This window comes from Serinus canaria, chromosome 4 (genome assembly GCF_022539315.1).
Source record: "Serinus canaria isolate serCan28SL12 chromosome 4, serCan2020, whole genome shotgun sequence".
Lineage (NCBI taxonomy): Eukaryota > Metazoa > Chordata > Aves > Passeriformes > Fringillidae > Serinus > Serinus canaria.
In genome coordinates, this window is record NC_066317.1 from 24,134,483 (window position 1) to 24,151,287 (window position 16,805).

A 16,805-nucleotide genomic window follows, 5' to 3' on the forward strand; every position below is an offset into this window, starting at 1 on the left:
ATAATCACAGTTATTTAATATTTCCCCCCAGATTTGTGCATCTATAAAGAAGCTAGCTCATGAACTTTGAGAATATGGCAGTGTGGGTGTACTGGCTCACTCAGAGCTTATAAAATTCTTCAAGTAAAAGAAGCCAAGTTTCTATTTAACAAGCTTTATCAAACCATTGAAGTTAAGTGAAAAGCACACTGATACACTATATAAAGTACACAGAAAGGGCTTGGAAAGCTTGCAGAAAATAATTGTCCCAAATACTTTCTCCCACGATCACCACTGAACCTATTGGTTGTTGTGGCAAAAAGAAGTGCACATGTGGGTCATGTTTAGAGTCCTGCATCTCTTATGGTAACCCTTGTTTCAAATTGAGTGCACATTCCTGTAATTAGGTCCAAGCACTGAAGTGACTCCATTAAAGCACTACAACACATTCTTCTAGAAGTTAGGAAGGAAAGTGTTTGGAAAGGACTCTCAGGGAATTAAAAAAAAAATAAAATTGTTCAGAGCTTTTATTATTGGCAGATATGTCAGCTTCAGTTTGGAGAATTCTTGTACGTGTGCTCAGACGTAACTCAGGCTTGTAGAAAACATCAGTGCATTAGAAGTGGTACTTGAAGAAGTAAACTGAAGTAGTTTACAAGGCAAGTTCCTGATATTTTTTGCAGTATTTTCCATAAACAAGGACCGTGACAGACTGGGAAGAAGGTGTGCAGGACATGGACCTTAAAACTGTGACCCCTGAGTATCCTACAAACCTTCAAGCATGGCAGAGAGTTTCCTTCATGCTCTTTGCCCCAGTGCTCATTTAGAACCTCATTTAGTGCTCCTTTAGAACCTGTGGTCTGAGCCTTCAGTGCCTGCTGTGCTGTGCTGTGCTTAGCACTTCTGAAGCTGACTTGTTCTCCACAGCATAGGAAACAAACAGTGTCTTCTTCCCTTGGCACAGTCTGAGGTGAGGAAAGGCAAGCTGGTGCTCCCTGGGTGTGCAGCATAGATGTGCTTGTTCTACTGCCCCACCTGCGTGGTTCAGGGTGAACAGTGGGTTTATATGCCTGAGTGTAATATTTGTGCATAGATGTTCTGCAAGGCAATTATTGGCCTAGGTTGTGTAGACTGTGCACATTTATAAGTTTTCTTTCATGTTAAAACTCAAGGTTTTAAAGCAAAACAGCCCAGGTGAAAAGAAGCAGCAAAAATGCTATTTAGAATCAAGGTATCTTTAAAAACTAACACTCCTCTAATACCCAGCCTTAAATCTGAAGCTGTTTTGAGCATTAATATCCTAAACTGCAAATATACATAATCAAAAACCTGCAAAGAACTAAAAAGAAAACAAAAAAAGGGAAGACCTAATGATTCAAACAATGACTATTATATTTAAGAGTTCATCAGTTTACTACAGATTTTGAGCTTTTTCACTATTTGTTTTTGTTATATAAAATTTTTATTCAAGACCTCTAGCCTAGAATAGTACTTTAAAAATACATTGGAGTTTGCATATTTTGTCCTAATTTCAACATTTCTTTTTCTTTTCTGTCTTTTGGCTTTAGAGGAGCTCTTGTAACAGTGCTCTTTTCATGTTGACCTAGTGCAAAAGAAGTTCCTTCTTAACCTTGGATTTGATTTTCTGAAAACAAGAGTCCTTTCAGTTATCTTAATTCTTCTTGTTCTCACTTGTTCTACAGAGACATTAATAGTTATTTTAGCACTGCAGATGGAAAACATGCCAAGTTTTTAATAGATAAGACACTTACAAATACCTTAGGTGTCAGAGGTGCCTATAAAATCTGAGGACATGTCTGAAACACATTAATGCTGTTATGAATTATGCATTAGACCTGCCTCTAAAAGAGGAATTTTCCAAGACAGCTCTATTCAGTGCAATCTGTTTATCTCTGGCTGACAGCTGTCCATCAGGCAAGAAATCTGCTTGAAACTTACACACACTGGCACAGCATCTTCAGAAATATGTGGGAGTCTTTGTAACCACCTGACTTTGGCAGCCATTACTCCCACAAAGAGCTCATAAATTTCAGGTTGTCCTGGATGCTGAATGTCTAATAACCTCTGGGCCTCTTAATCACTGAGAGCTGCTCCTTCTCCTCCAGCTGGGAACAGCAGCTGAAGCACAGGCTGTGCTGGAAAGCAAAAAGTACAATTACAGTTGAATTCCAGCTTCCACTAGAGCTCCTCCTTCTCAACTCCCAGTACAACCCTGATAATTGGTTTGGGAGCTCTAATCCTTTGCAGATTGATGGATGTACCTTCAGCTGTATTTCAAAGGTTAAGTGCTCGTGGGGCCTCTTCCAAGTGCTGCTGCCTCCTGTCGAGGCTCTCCTGTAAATGTCTGTGGAAGGGTTGTGTGAGGGCTTTCATGTGGCTGTATTTTATTGAGAAACCACTGTCTCTGAAAATGCATCTGGAGAGGAACAGTGTGCTTCAAGTTTAAAGCTTTCCTCCCTGGTTAAAAAGGAGCTTTCATTCAAAGAGCCTGGAGGAGATTTGGAATCACCTTTTACAGTGCTTAGGTAAATGTTACAACACAAATCATAAATCACGTAGGCATAAAGTTTATGAGACCTTGTGTTGAATATAATTAAATGAATTGAAATCTCCAGGAAAAGCACAGTGCTCAGAGCTGCTCTGCTGGTTTTTGTTAGAGATAAATTAGTGACCTACTTCCTTATCTCATTCATTTTTTCTCACAGTTCCACGGCAGCCTGGAGTGAGCAATAATCTGTTTGAAATACTTGAAATTGAGCGAGGGATTACAGCTGATGAATTTGAAGCAAATGATGACCCAGGTAAAGACCATTTCTCCTATTTAGGATCTGGGGTTTATGATTTTTTGAGATTCCTTGTTGGTCAATACATTTTTCAGGACTCTTACATCTTATGCCCCTCTTTTAGACTATGCTTTATAAAACCAAGTAAAACCAACCCTTTGCCTATATGAACCTTACACTTTTATTTCCTAAAAAATTCAGCACAAAAATAGCATGAATTGTTAATAATACAAGGGTCCTTTTTATTATTTTAGTATTTTTGTAGATTCTTTTCCTAAGGCTCCTCCTTCTACATTTAATTTTCATACTTACTTGCTAGTGTCAGCCACATGGGAAATTGAAAACCAAAACAATCTGAATAATTTCTGGGTTTTTTTTGTGACCTCCTGCTCTGTTCTGCCAGGTGTGCTGGTGCACAGCTGTGATTTTGACAGTGGACTGTGTGGATGGATCAAGGACAAAGATGATGATTTGCACTGGGAACCAGTGAGAGATGTATCAGGTAAGTGATCTGTGTACAATCACATCCTGCAGTTGAAGAGCCACCAAGGCTTGAGGTTGGTGACAGTTCTGCCCAAGGACAAATTACAGAGCTTCTGTTTCCTTTAGTTCTGGGATATATTTCACACCAATGCTTCTTCTGTGTATAAAAAGCAAAATTGAGGATTCCCAATGTGAAAGAGCCATTGAAAATTTACACTTTTATCATAGCTGACATCTTTGAAATAGATGTCTCTGAAGGAGTAGTAAATATAGTCAGCAAAAGTTTGTCTTAAAGGAATCTGAAAAAAATTTGGACTAGAAAACAACTTTATTTATGGCAAAGCAAAGCTTGTTTTCAAACTACCACGTAAACATAATTATTTCCCTTTCACTAGCAAAATTATAGAAGGTACTGGAAGTAGTCTTTGTTTTGCTGCCAGATACAATGTTCTAGTTTAACCTCTCAGATTGCTGTGGCTTGGAATAGAATTGGATAGAACCAATCTGTATATAGGAAAAATGTCCAGTAACTGGAAGGCAGACAAGTGAAATGCTGAAACACAGAGGCTCCTGAAGAAGGGACCGTTTGGGACATAAGAAGTGACATTACAGCAGAGGTTAGAGGGGAGTGTGCAGCAGCTGCTTGCAGGACAGGAGACTGGCATCAGCGCTGGTGCTCGGCCACAGGAGCTGCCCTTCCGTGTCTCCCAGCTGTGCTGTCCCAGAAGTGGGTGCATTTTGTCCCCTGCTGATTTTGGTGTGCCTGCCCTTCCCCCACAGTGCCGGGGATTAGACACACATCCCTGGCTCCCCTAATGATGGGATTACTCCGTGCCGGGAGCAGCCTTTGAAGTGCACAAAGCTCCCAGGATGCAGGGCTGGCAGCGCGGAAGGAAACTCTCAGGGATGGTGGTGCAGGTTAAGATGAGGCAGGGTGAGGGCACTGAGAGCCTTTTTCCTCATGGCCCACCCTGTCAGTGTCTGGCCACTGATGGGACAGTCATTTGCCACCCCAGCAGGTGAGCTGGCACCTTTCCCAGGCTGTTTGGCTGGCTCAGTGGAAGTGCTGCCTTCACTACCTGGGCAGGGGTCCCCCCAGGCAGGCTGCTCTGGTACTTCAGGAGCTCCTTGTGACTCTTGAAAAGCCTTGGGAATGACTGGGAGAGCAGAGCTACTTCCTCCTACAGATGAGAAAATAGGCAGCTGTCTCCTGCCTGCAGAGTGGCACTTAAAAAAAAAAAATTACCTGTTATTCATACCTTTTTTGAAACAACAGATTTAAAAATCCATTTTTTCTAAGTCAGTCACTCAAAGCATATTCATGATCAGTACTCAAAAGTTGTTGTTAATACATACTAAATTCCAGAACTATGATTTTTAACTGGCTGTCTTTTGTCAGACTTTTTCCCTGCATTGCTTCCCAGTAGTCAGGGACAAGCTCAGCTTTCTATTTCCTGTGTGTGTGCTGCTGCTGTTGACATAACCTGTTAAAACTAGTCCCTTGAAGTCACCCACCCACCCACGCCCTCCAGTTTGGAATACCTTGTTGGAAGGATTTATTTTCACAGCTTGTTCCTGACTGCTTGCTTTCACCTTGCAAAGTTTGCTATATGTTGGTTTATCAGAATCTGCATTTTGAAAGGTGCTGTGCTGAAGCATTATAAGCTTATCTTACATGCAGAAAATGCTGATTTGAGGGGACCTTTTCCTGCAGGGGCTTGCCTACAGCTATGTTTGCTTTGTGCTTACCTAAATCTGTTTCCTTTTGATTGGATTCAGCCACAGTAACTATCTGAAACTATCTGCACTTAATAAGTCAGTGCTTTCAGAGTGGTATAATTGTATCTTCAGCAAACAGGTGCAGTTATTTAAACTCTATTATGCTTATTTTAGCAATTAGTGACCTTGCTGCAAAAGCAATACATAAAAAAAACCCAAAAAAAACAAACCAGAAAAACCCCCCCACAACTCCCTGAGAAAATTCCCTCCAAAAGGCTTTAACAGATCCTTGGACAAATGGATCCCACTTCATGGCTAAATGCTGATCTAGGGGCACAATACTTTGCCTTGTTAAATCTCAGTCAGACCAAAGAACTTAAAAACTTATGTAGAAGTAATGAATTGGAGACAAGGGGTTGGCTTTCCTTTAAAGTGTGTGAAAAGCCATGGTACATTGTAATTAAATTTTACAGCTTTTCAAGGGAAAACATTATGGCTTTCAAAGAGAAGCTATCAAAAAATAATGCTCTGCTTGAGTAGTTACAGGGGCACGATTAAAAAATATTTTTCTATCCTGTTTAACTGTGTATGTCAGCAATATTAAAAACACCCAGTATTTCTAAATCTTTGGTTTTAAGTAAGGAGCCTAAAAATGCCACTTTCTTAATGAACTCAGGGTAGAGGTGGCATTTTTTTAATTTAAAAAATATGTAAAATCTGATCACATAAAGAAAATATAGTCTTAGATTCAGTGTAAGATAAGGGTTTTGTTTTTGTTTTTTTTTTTGAACCTTTTTCCCTCTGGTAATTTTAGATTTCAAAGGTTTCACCCACCTTGCAAAAGTTTTAATGAAAAGAACAAACAACTCATACAGGTTTGGGTTTTCTCCAAGATGTGAAATCTCATTTAGTGTAGTTCTGAGTGTTGGTGTGAAAGGTGCCTTTTTTCTTTCTAGATTTAATGGATGCCTGAGATCCTTATCTTCTCATGTTCTGAGTGTTTTCTGGGAGGCACCTTTACTTCATACATGATAAGAGATAATAATAGGGTTTGGAATTGAGTGTGTATGTTCACTGACAACTTCCTACTGTTAGAATTTGGGGTTAACAGCCATGTGGAAATCATTACTGCTTCTTGCTTTCTCTGTTCTTCTTGCTTTCTTCTTGCTAATCCAGACAAAGAGTTTAAATTACAGTTAAATAAAAGAGGGTATCAGGGTTGCAAGTGGATATGCTTTGAGATTTACCCTGTTAACACAGGGAAAGGGACAGAGCCACAGCTCAATTAGATGATAGCATTTATTCTGGTCTCTGTTATCTATCCAACTGCAAAACATTGCAGCTTGAAAGGTGCATTAATTTGCACAGTGCTTTAATGTCACTGTGGGTTTAAAATCATGCAGTGATCAAGGAGTTGTCAGAAATGATGGAATACACAAACTTTTAGTTTTGGAGAGGGGGGTGTTGTTTACTTTGCAAAAAGAAATTAGATGGGCAGCCTGGTAGTAATGTAGAGAAGAGCAGCACTTTAGATCTTATCCTGTAGGAAGATGCACTGGTTCTGGTTCTATATGCCTTATTTTACACTCTCTGGACCTTGTTTTGCCTTTATTTATTTTCAATAACTCTTGTGGGTTCAGTCCTGCAACCTAGTAGCGTTAAAACCACCAAACAAGCCCCCAGCTAACTGCTCTTTCCCCTGCAGGGGGACAGTACCTCAGCATCTCTGATGCCCAGGGCAAAGAAGGAAGGGTAGCACATCTCATCCTGCCCTTGGGTCACATGGCTCAGGCTGGGGATTTGTGCCTGTCCTTCAGGCATAAAGTGCCTGGGCTGCACTCTGGTGCCCTGCAAGTGTTTGTGAGGAGAACTGGTGCTCATGGCCCAGCTGTCTGGGGCAGAAATGGGGGCCATGGCTGGAGACAGACACACATAACCTTACCAGGAGGAGGCATCAAGAGCGTAAGTACTGATCATGGTGTTGCTGTTTGGGTTTTTGCATGACAAAGCTGAGGGTGTTTAAATGGTGCAGCACTGCAGAGTTCACCTTATGGGCTCAGTTTCACTCTGTTTTACTGCTTTGGTCTCTGCCAAGGGAATCACAATACAGGTGAGGGTTGGTGGGCATTTTTTTTAAACTAGTTTTATGCATACAAAAAAAGAAATCCCAGCTATAGATACTCATAGTATCTATACTACCTATAGTGTAGATACTATCTATATAGCATCCATACTATCTAGTATCTAGTAGCCTATACTATACTCATAGTATAGGCTACTCTGTCATTTCCTGATCTACCTTGTACAGCCCATTTTAAGGGAATCACCACCTAGGAAAGGACAGCCTCATGGACAGAGGCATACTCTACAGAGAATTCAAACAAATGCCTGTATCAAGATTCCTCATGAGCAATGTTTTGAATAATACAGTGTCATGAAATAAAAAGAATCATCCCCTGTGGATTAGTAACTGGCTGAACCAGGGCAAAGATACTGAAAATAAGTAATTTTTGGTAATGCAGGGAGATTACAAATGCAATCAGATGTGGTTTTATGCCCTTTAGCATGCCTGCAGCTGATCAGGCCAAGGAGGTGAGTGATGACCTAACAAGGCCCATAACACAAAATGGTTTAGTGCAAAAAAAAAGAAGCTGCCTGAAGTGCCACGGAGCATGTTTTAATACCTGGAAATTTTAGAAACATTGTGTGATTAAACTGGTATCAAAAGCTCTATGTTATTCTTCAGCCTCTGAAGGTAGTTTTTATTTCAGATCTGAAGAAGTGGTTTGGGTATTTCAGGGCCTGTTTGACTTGAATGTCAGGTGCTCTGCAAAGCCCATACATCATCATGTGCATGATGGGAGCAGGCTACAAGACAGACACAGTGTCTAGCTCTAAAATGAGTATTAAGGCTGTAATTACTGCAGATAATTTTCTAGAAAATTTACCTCATCGACAGTAGCAGACACCTGACTTTGTTAGCTGTAAATGAATGCTGGACTGAGAATGAGGGCATTTGTAACAGGTGAACAGTATATCTGCAATATTCTTACCCTTTTTTCCCCTGAATTTCTCACTTCTGGCAGTCCCCCTTTGCACTGTCCCTTGCCTCTCCTGACCCCCTGGCAGCAGCTGTCAGCATGGGCAGCCCTGGCTGCTGACCTAAGCCACTGGGACACTTCCTTAAGGATCTTACCCTCTTAAGTTAGCAGAGAAGGCCTCTGCCAAAGAAAAACCAGGAAGAAATGTGGAACTTTTATTTTCTAGCTAATTAAAACTCAAAAGCAGCTAAATGGTAGTGATTTTGGAGGGGCCTACTGGAGACCTGAGGAAAATGTGAATAAATCTTTCATCACCATAATCTTTCATCACACTTTTTAATGAATTATTTCTGTGTAATTTTCTTTCATCCCCTGCTCAAGTTGTTCTATTTCTCTTTCTAGGTTATTTTCAGAGGTGAGAAAGGGAGAGGAAGAACTGGGGATATTGGACTAGATGATGTGGTCTTGAGGAGAGGACGTTGCTCTGAAGAGCATTAGCCAAGACAATGGACCAGCAGGCATCTCCTCTTGCCCTGCTCATGCAATTCCTACAAAACTTTGAAACAGAACTGCATGGGAAAGAAGAAAAAGTGGGAGAGCAACAACTCCTTAGTGGTCTGCTAAGTGCAATCTCATGGAAATTTCACTTAAATACATGGAGAGCACCTCCCAGGATTGAAGAAATCCAATCTCAGGCTGGTTCTTTCTATTAATCCTTACCCTTAAATCAGATATTTTATGTAATAACTTTGTTCCCTGTTAAGTCTGGTGAGTGCTAACAGAAAGAGCACTTGTGAAAAAGGGAAAATTACAAATGGTAGCAAAAGTTTGTGTTAACTGACAGCCATTATCATCCCATAGTGCTGTCTTTTATTGATTAATTTGTGTGAGACACATTGGATTAGTGAAAGCCTGGACATGATCTCTGGCTTCCTGCCACTGACCTTTGAAGAAAGGTTTCTCATATATGAAATAGCATTTATTTTGCTGTTGCACCTGTATTAACCAAAACCAGTTAGAGAGAGTAGGCATTGCAACCTGTAATTTTGCTACTGCTGTGTTTTGTGTATATGTGTATGGCTGACATATTTATGGTTTTTAGTATTTACAGACTGTAGTTGCAGGGTAATTGGCAGCTGTACTTTGTTTTTGTACAAGACAGGAGTTCAGCTTCTTCTTCAATGCTGCTGGTCATGCCAAATTATTCAAATGGTGCTCATTGAAAAATGCTGGTGCAGTTTTTCATGTTGTAACATCCTGAAGGCAAAAGACCAAACGCTCACCTGATGGAAAATGGCATCTGGAAATGCTCCACACGTTTGCATAGAGCTCACAAGCAAGCCCTAAAGGGCTCTCAGTCCTGCAAGAAGCTCCTGGTTCAGCTGAAGCAGCCAGGAGAAGATGAACTTGGGTCTTGTGAGGTTGAGCCCGTTGACACTGCCAGGAATGATCCCTTCCACAGGGGGCACAAGCCCACGCACGAGGAAAAAGGGCAGCTGTGTTAACACTGTACAAACCATTCAGACCTTGAAATGCCTCCAGTGCTCTTTGGCAAATGTCCATACTCTGCCCAACCTTCTGTATATAATAAGCATTTTATTCCTTAGAACAACTATTAGCTCTAGTGGGAACTGAGTATTTATCAAAACTTTGGACTAATTTTATAGTTATGTATCATGCATGTGCTGTGCAGTTTGCCAGGGAATTCTTCTGTTTGGTTTGGAATTTTTTAAGTGGGCATCATCATCACTGCTAGCAATTCTAAAATTGACAAAGTAATTGTAACATTTAAAGAAAATGGCAAGAGGTTGGTAAGATGTTGTTAGTGGTGCAGCCTTAAAGCTTCAAAAAATTCATATATAAGAAGTCGACCTCAGTTTTTTGAATACTTAAATACAGTGTAAAATAAATGTCAGCTGTATAGCATGTTCAGTCTTGTACCAAGTTCACAGCCACAAATTTGCAAGACCATTAGAGGTCATATTCCAAATCCCTGTTCCTGACAAAGTACAAGTCTGAAAATATTTTTTCCCATTCATCCCCTAGGACAAAACATGGTGTGTAGAGCAGAAATGGATGTGGTCAAACAGAAAGTCTCCTACAAAACTGTATCAGCAAATATTTTCAAAAGAAAAAAAGCAATGTGTTTGTAAACATGAAATTTTAAACTATTTTGCTTTGAATATGATTATGATCTTTTTCTCTTATGTTATTTTGTGATATGTCAGAAATATCTGTGAATAGTTGAAATACCTTGTCCTTATTTTAAAGTAATCAGTAAAAGAGACTGTTACTGCTACAAACTGGGAATCTTGTTTTCATTTCTAGACAGAAAGTCTCAATTTTCATTGCAGTGAAGTGAAACAAAAGATGACACTCCCAGAGTGAAATAGCTCTTATTTACCAGTTTTAAAAATCAAAATACATTTCACTACAATATGAAGAGAGCACTATATTTATTATTCAGAAGGAAGAATGGCAATTTTCAATCTAACTTTAAGAGCAGTCTCATGGGTAATTTAAGAGCTTCTGCAATATTGGATGTCCATTTTACAAGAAGGCGCAGCTACCATTATTCCTCACTCTGATTCAACCAGCACAAACTGCTGTTAGATGCCAAGGAATAGGAGATTAACACATTTTAGGCTGGTTCATCCTATTACTACAGGTGTCTGAAATTAAGATTCCCTGTTTAAAATGGAACCCCTGTCAGTTTTTTGCCATTTTTACAGTGGTTTTGAGCTCTGGGGGAGCTGCTGTGGCTGCAGGTCACTCACCTCCAAAGCTGGTGGTGCTGTGTCTCTGTGTGTTGCCTTCTCTCCATCTTTTGGATAGACAAGGTGAGGTCACTCAGGGGTTCTGTTGTGAGGATCCTTCTCCAGTTCTGGCTCTGCAGGTGCTTTTCAGGCAGCTCCCTCCAGCCACAGACCTCAGCCAGGACTTTTCCATATGAGCCTCAAGAAAGGGATGAAAATATGGCTTGAGGTCCTCCTATGAAGTAGATTATGGTTTTGGATTTAGTAAATAGGTAATAGAAATTCCTGCTTAGATACTTAAAGAAGCAGAAGAAATTTCACTAAATTAACATGAAAAGAAAATCAAATTGTTAACCTCTTGCCAGTTTATAATTGAATGTTCTTAAAAGACATGTTAACTCTTTCCCCAAAGAGAATGAAAATAAGAGGCTTTATAAATGACAGGTACTGGGACCAGTGGCAGTGTGCATTTATGAATTTCCTGACATCAAAATCAGCAGAATGGAAGGCACCAAGACAAGATTTTTTAGTTCTAGATTTCATTCTGTACAGTGCCTTCATCTCTCATCAGGGCCATGCCATTAAATCACCAGTGAGTGATTTTAGTGAAGCCAATTCATTCTGAAGCAAAAGCTTCTCTAGGTTTCCTTCAATACATTGCCTGACACTTGGAGGTCGAGACTGGTTTTACAATGGTTGGAGATTACAATAGTTGCTCTCATAAGAACCAGGTAGTCATAAGAAGACAACCCTGAACAGAAGAACATTTATGCCAGCAGCCTTCATCATCCTGCTCAGTTCTGCTGGAGAAAAGCTGCCACAGTAGCAGCTGCCTCCAACCCCTGTGCCAGGGTCCCTCTATACACCCCATTAGGAGTTATTTCTCCTTACAAATGAGGCAGTGTTTATCTGAAAGGCAGCTTGATCTAAAGTCTCTTGCTTTTAGCAATGCATTGTGACACCTTCAAGGCTGTTCAATCTGCCTTTAAAAATTTGCTACAAGAAACTATCGCTGTCTTAAAAATTTTAATTGTGAAGGGTACACATACAGAGTTATTAATTAGCAGGTGAGGTCCAGTTAAATATGATGCAAATTTTTGTTTATATAGATCTATCTCTCAAACAGCAAATTATTGAAGTTTTCCTGGTGTTTAGAACACTTCCTTACCTGCTGTTTTATCCTGACATCCTGCAGTCACACAGAGCTTTATGACTTCACATTTTCCACATCAATTATAAACAAAAAAAAGAAGTTGAACAATGTATTGGTGCAAACCTGCAACTTCAGAAAGAAATGCAAAACATTTTAGTGGTGAGTTTCAGTAATGATTAGAAAGATCACTGCATTAACTTCCAAAGCTTGAGGAGATTCCTTTCCCAGACCCCACCTATGCATCAAGCAGACCTAGGGATACATGAGGAAGTGCATTTGGAATGTCTGTAATGCTCCATTTGATTAAAATGCCAACAGACCAAAGACCATCAGGGAGCATAAAGACAAGTTCTCAACAGTACTGAGGGAACCACCTCTTGATTTCAGAAACCAGCCCCATGTAAACTTTCAGGATTGTAAGCCCAAAATGAATAAAATCACACTCCAGTGGCTCTGCTCTTCCCAGTTCTCATTCTGCACTTGTGTGACCTCTTCCAAACCTGTGTTCAGTGTTTGAGCAAGGAAGCCAAGATCCATCTGGAACACAGGATAAAGATGCTTCTCTCTGTGACACAGCCAAATCCTGCTTTCCTCTGACCATGAGTTGCTACAGCACTTTCCCAGTCAATTTTTTAACTTAATACTTTGAATTTTTACCTTCTTTTCAAGCCAGGATTAGTCCTCTGTCACACTTTTTTCCCATGTTTTAACTTGCCATGCATTTCAGCAGCCCATGTTCTCATTTCAGACTCTTATCCTGAATACTCTTGAGATATTTTGAGTTTGCCAAACACCTGTAAAGACAAAGTATGGTGTGTACTCAGAGAATGATTTTACTGCATTTATATGCAACACCACTGCTAAAATTTGAGATTGACACTCTCAAGGAATTTCAGGAAGACACCATCACTGTTTTGATACCACAGAAAGAGGGGACCACGCCACCTTTTCACTTGCCTTTTGAGCTGCCCAATTTTAGGTAAAAAAAAAAAAAAAAGAAGTAGACTCAACAGATTTTTTCTTCTATCAGAATGGTTCAAGACAGAACTCCTTGTGTGTGAAGCAGGATTACTGTGGCATGCATACACTTCTGTTCAGTATCAACATCTTTGAACTGCAAAGAACAGAAAAAAAAGCCTTCCAATGAAAATTGACCTTGATTCTCACACCCCTGGGTTTGAGCCTAGCACAAAAGCAAGAGCTCCTCACTTGGGAGTTCATGCAGTGGGTGCCACCTCAGCTGGTGATGACACCACCAGAATCCCCAGCAAAGACCATCCTGACATCCAGCACAATATAAGCAGAGAGCTAAATGCAAATTAGTGAGCAGTGCCAGTTACATTTTAAATTAGGAAAATAATTGCAAGAAATTTGATTAGGAGGATTCAGAGGGGTGTCTAAGACAGACACTTTGACTTCCACCCCTCTGGAGTCCCGAGTTGGCTCAAAGAATGTTGGCATCTTACCTCAGTTTCCTGGATCAGTTGGAGGACCAAAGTTGTTGGAGCTCTTCAAAGTTTCCTTGTCCCAGTGCTGAGTGTTCTCTCTGAAATGTGCAGGATTCTTGCTGATAGTCTAGGGGATTCCTTTAGCCATTCATGAATACACAGGGTTTGAAGCCACTGGTACTGCTCACTAGTAATGCAGTCCACAACTCTATGGTGCACATCAATTTACACAGGAACCAGGAGCCCCTATTTCATTAGAGAGGCCATTGAACTGTGGGCAATTCAGCCACTCTCCTGTCATATGCCACTGGTTCTGTCCTGATTTTAAAGATATTACAGCTGGGTGAGCTCTGTTACTGAAGGTTGCCTCTTAGAACCGAGTGATGTTTAATTACTCACAGGGTACATCAGGCAGTTTTGGGGGGGATGAGGGGACCTTGGCACTCTGGCAGCTCATCTGTGTATTAGCAAGCAGCCCTGGCACACTCACTGTGAAATTCACTGTGAACTGCTCTGCCAGGCTTTTTCAGAGTAATTTGCTTGCCAAATAACATATGTGACTGCTTGAAGAAATACCACATTCATGCAAAAAATAGGCAGAGAAAGTACATGGTCCATCAAGGAATGCCTTCATCACCACATGGCCTTTGATGAGATTACACTGGCAGTTAGGGGGCTGGATGGGAATCGGAAGGATTCAGACACAGCTTTGTCACCAACATGTTCTATGAAAAATCCTTTCCTCAGGATTTTTCCCTCCTGAGAAGCTGAGAGGCTTCAAAGACAAAATGCAAACAATTCTTATCTGCTGCTGTGGAATGCAACAGGTGGATCTGTGATTGGTCTCATCTGGTTGTTTCTAAGGAAAGGAGCTTTTCCCTCCCTGATCTGGAAGTTTTCTTCCTCCCTAAAGAGAGAGACCCTCACCAGAGGAGACCCATTCTGTACCACCCTCTGCATTGCTGCTCCAGCTGAAATCCCGTGTTCTGCAACTGTGTCTGAGTCTGCAGGTAACAAACCACACAAACTCCCCCAAATAAGAAAATGTCCTGAGGATGCAGCAGACAGATTGCAACTGTGACACTTCAAGAAGCAGCTATGCTTGAAACTACAGGAGGCACAAATGGGGAATGCAAGAAATCCTGCAGTTTGCACTCAGCAGTACAAAACTGCAAAACAACTGGACTCCATTTCTGGCCCTGAACTGACCAAGAGTTGTGAGTTTTCCAACAGCCAGTCTGCCTGGAGCAGCCTGGGAACACAGCATCTCCAGACTACAGGAGGCTGCCAACAGCAACTAGAAGGTAATCCTGCAGCATGCAAAATATTATGTGAGGGGGATATTCCAACCTTGCTATTAAAAGTATCCTTGGAATGATGGCTCTGTCCTGACACTCAATACATACAAGCCCTGCTTCATGTTTAGTGGCAACAACTCCCTTTGGGGAAGAGAAACATCTTGCACTCATGAGGGAATTGCACAGAGCTGCAGAAGAGCAGGCACAGGCTCCTCCAGTGGTCTCAAGCCTTGCCCACCATCCTTTCAGCTGAGGGGGTCAGGCTGCTTGTGAGCTCCCTGAACACATTCAAGGATGAAAAGAAATTTTCTCTGTACACCTCCCCACATCCTTTTTCATTCTGCTGTAAGAGAGGTGAGTAAACTCACCCACATGACAGATGAGAGAGGTGAGCAAATGCTCACAGGGTGCACCCAGAGTAGGTAAGTGCCATTCACTTGAACTCATAAATTCTCCTGCCACACACAGTCCTGACCAGCCACAGAGACTCAGGTCAGCCAGCCTAACCTGCAGCAGCAGCTAGGTCAAAGCAGTAGCACATTCAAAGGCTTCTGTTCTCCAGCATTATTGAAGGGGAGAAACTTTACTAACAGGTCTTGGACTTCCAGAAGCCTGGACCTTTTTCACCAGCAGAGTCAGGTGAGACATTAAAATACTGCTCAAAGAAATGCATCTGGCATTGTCTCCTGAAGGAATTGCTGGACAGGGCATCTCAGAGCCAAGAAATCCAAAACACATTACAAAGGAACTTGGGCAGCTCTGAGACAAGCAAGTACATCAGACACTGATGAATTCACCACACTCCCTGAGCTATTTGTATGTGATTTATCTCAGCTTCTAGTTAATTTTTAACAGGCCCCTGTCCCTTGCCAAGCAGTTGGGAAACTCACTGCATGTACTCCAGAAACAAACATCCAAGCAGCAGCTCAAAGTGGATGCTGTAAATGGAGTTTTTACTCAAAGTAAGAAATACTGTTAAAAATCCTATTTCTCCTGTATCTGAAAATGAACAATTTCTTTTGCCCACATCAAAGAATTGAAATGCAACATCCCTCCCTTCCCTATCACATTCTACCTGCACCACAACTGCTCTTCTTCCTACCTAGGTACAACATGTCATTCCTATCTCATGTGCAGACCACTGTAAGGGCTCCAGAGTAGATTCTTCAATTAAACAAAGCTACCAACATTGGAAGATTTTTAAACACTGCATTTGCAGCACACAAACCATTGGAAGATTTTTAAACACTGCATTTGCAGCACACAAACCAGGGCACCATGAGGACAAGACAAAGGAGAGCTCTTGCAGCCTCACATTTCAGGACACTGCTACTTTGCTGCAGAGCTTCTGGTGCAGCCCACAGTGACATCAGCCTATCAAAAGCTCTTCAACAGAGCTGCCAGCAATTGTATCAACACTACACTTGAACACTCTAGCCTGTAAAATGCCTCCTCAAGCTGCCTCCTCTAGCTCCAGCCATCTGGATGCTTTGGGCTGGTGGAGAGGTTGTGCTGCTTGCTCCCAAGCCCAGCTGAGGCTCTGGCTCTTGGCAGGACCCAATGCTGCCTCTACTGCCCCAGCTTCAGTGAGGGCTGGAGCCTCCAGGTGTGAGCAGATTCAAACCAAGTCTCTACAAATCAAACTGGAAGAATTCCCATTTGCCTCTGAGCCTTCCCAGCTGCGCAGACCATGAAGCACCTGAATTGACAGAGCCAGGGCAGCCCCAGGAGCTGGGGATGCTGAGGGTACCCTGGACTGCCAGCAGCTGAGTGGGCACTGGTGCTGCTCCCCAGCAGGACCAGGTCCTTATCCAGCAGCCAGGGCTGTGAACTCAGAGCTGGAGTGTTTCCTATCTTGTCTGTGCTGAATGTGGGTGTGAGCTTGGAGCTGCCTGTGCCCACCACAGCACACATGGGGGGTACAGATCTCACCTTCTGTACCTCTCACCCCCACTCCCCACTAACTATTCCTCCTCCTCACAAAGCTTTCAGAATTTCTCCAACAGTGTTCTACCCTCCAGTTTGTTCCAAGACCTCAGCTTTTTTCTCTCCATCTTCCAGCTCTCTGTTGCTGCTGTGGTGTTGAGTTTTGATGGAAAGCAGGCTATCAAAGCCTTCCTCCTC

The 16,805-nt window shown here is 41.7% G+C and overlaps 1 protein-coding gene and 1 long non-coding RNA gene across 5 annotated transcripts in view; one reads left to right on the forward strand and one right to left on the reverse strand.

Annotated features, from left to right (window-relative positions):
- NPNT (nephronectin) overlaps window positions 1-10,327 on the forward strand; it is a 48,354-nt gene extending 38,027 nt beyond the window's left edge. For 3 of the 4 annotated variants that reach the window (XM_030239425.2, XM_030239427.2, XM_030239426.2), the window contains 4 exons: window positions 2,706-2,801; window positions 3,187-3,285; window positions 6,691-6,947; window positions 8,429-10,327. In XM_030239425.2, the coding sequence (XP_030095285.1) occupies window positions 2,706-2,801; window positions 3,187-3,285; window positions 6,691-6,947; window positions 8,429-8,524 (548 nt within the window). In that variant the 3' untranslated portion in view covers window positions 8,525-10,327. The remainder of the gene's footprint in view (window positions 1-2,705; window positions 2,802-3,186; window positions 3,286-6,690; window positions 6,948-8,428) is intronic. The other variant, XM_050973897.1, reaches the window with a different exon arrangement.
- A 236-nt stretch (window positions 10,328-10,563) lies between these two features.
- Window positions 10,564-14,241, reverse strand: LOC127059550 (uncharacterized). The gene is made up of 4 exons (XR_007777489.1): window positions 13,402-14,241; window positions 12,593-12,729; window positions 11,951-12,064; window positions 10,564-11,017 (listed from the first exon to the last, which is right to left on the reverse strand). It is a non-coding gene; the product is annotated as an uncharacterized LOC127059550 (long non-coding RNA).
- Between the last annotated feature and the right edge of the window lie 2,564 nt (window positions 14,242-16,805).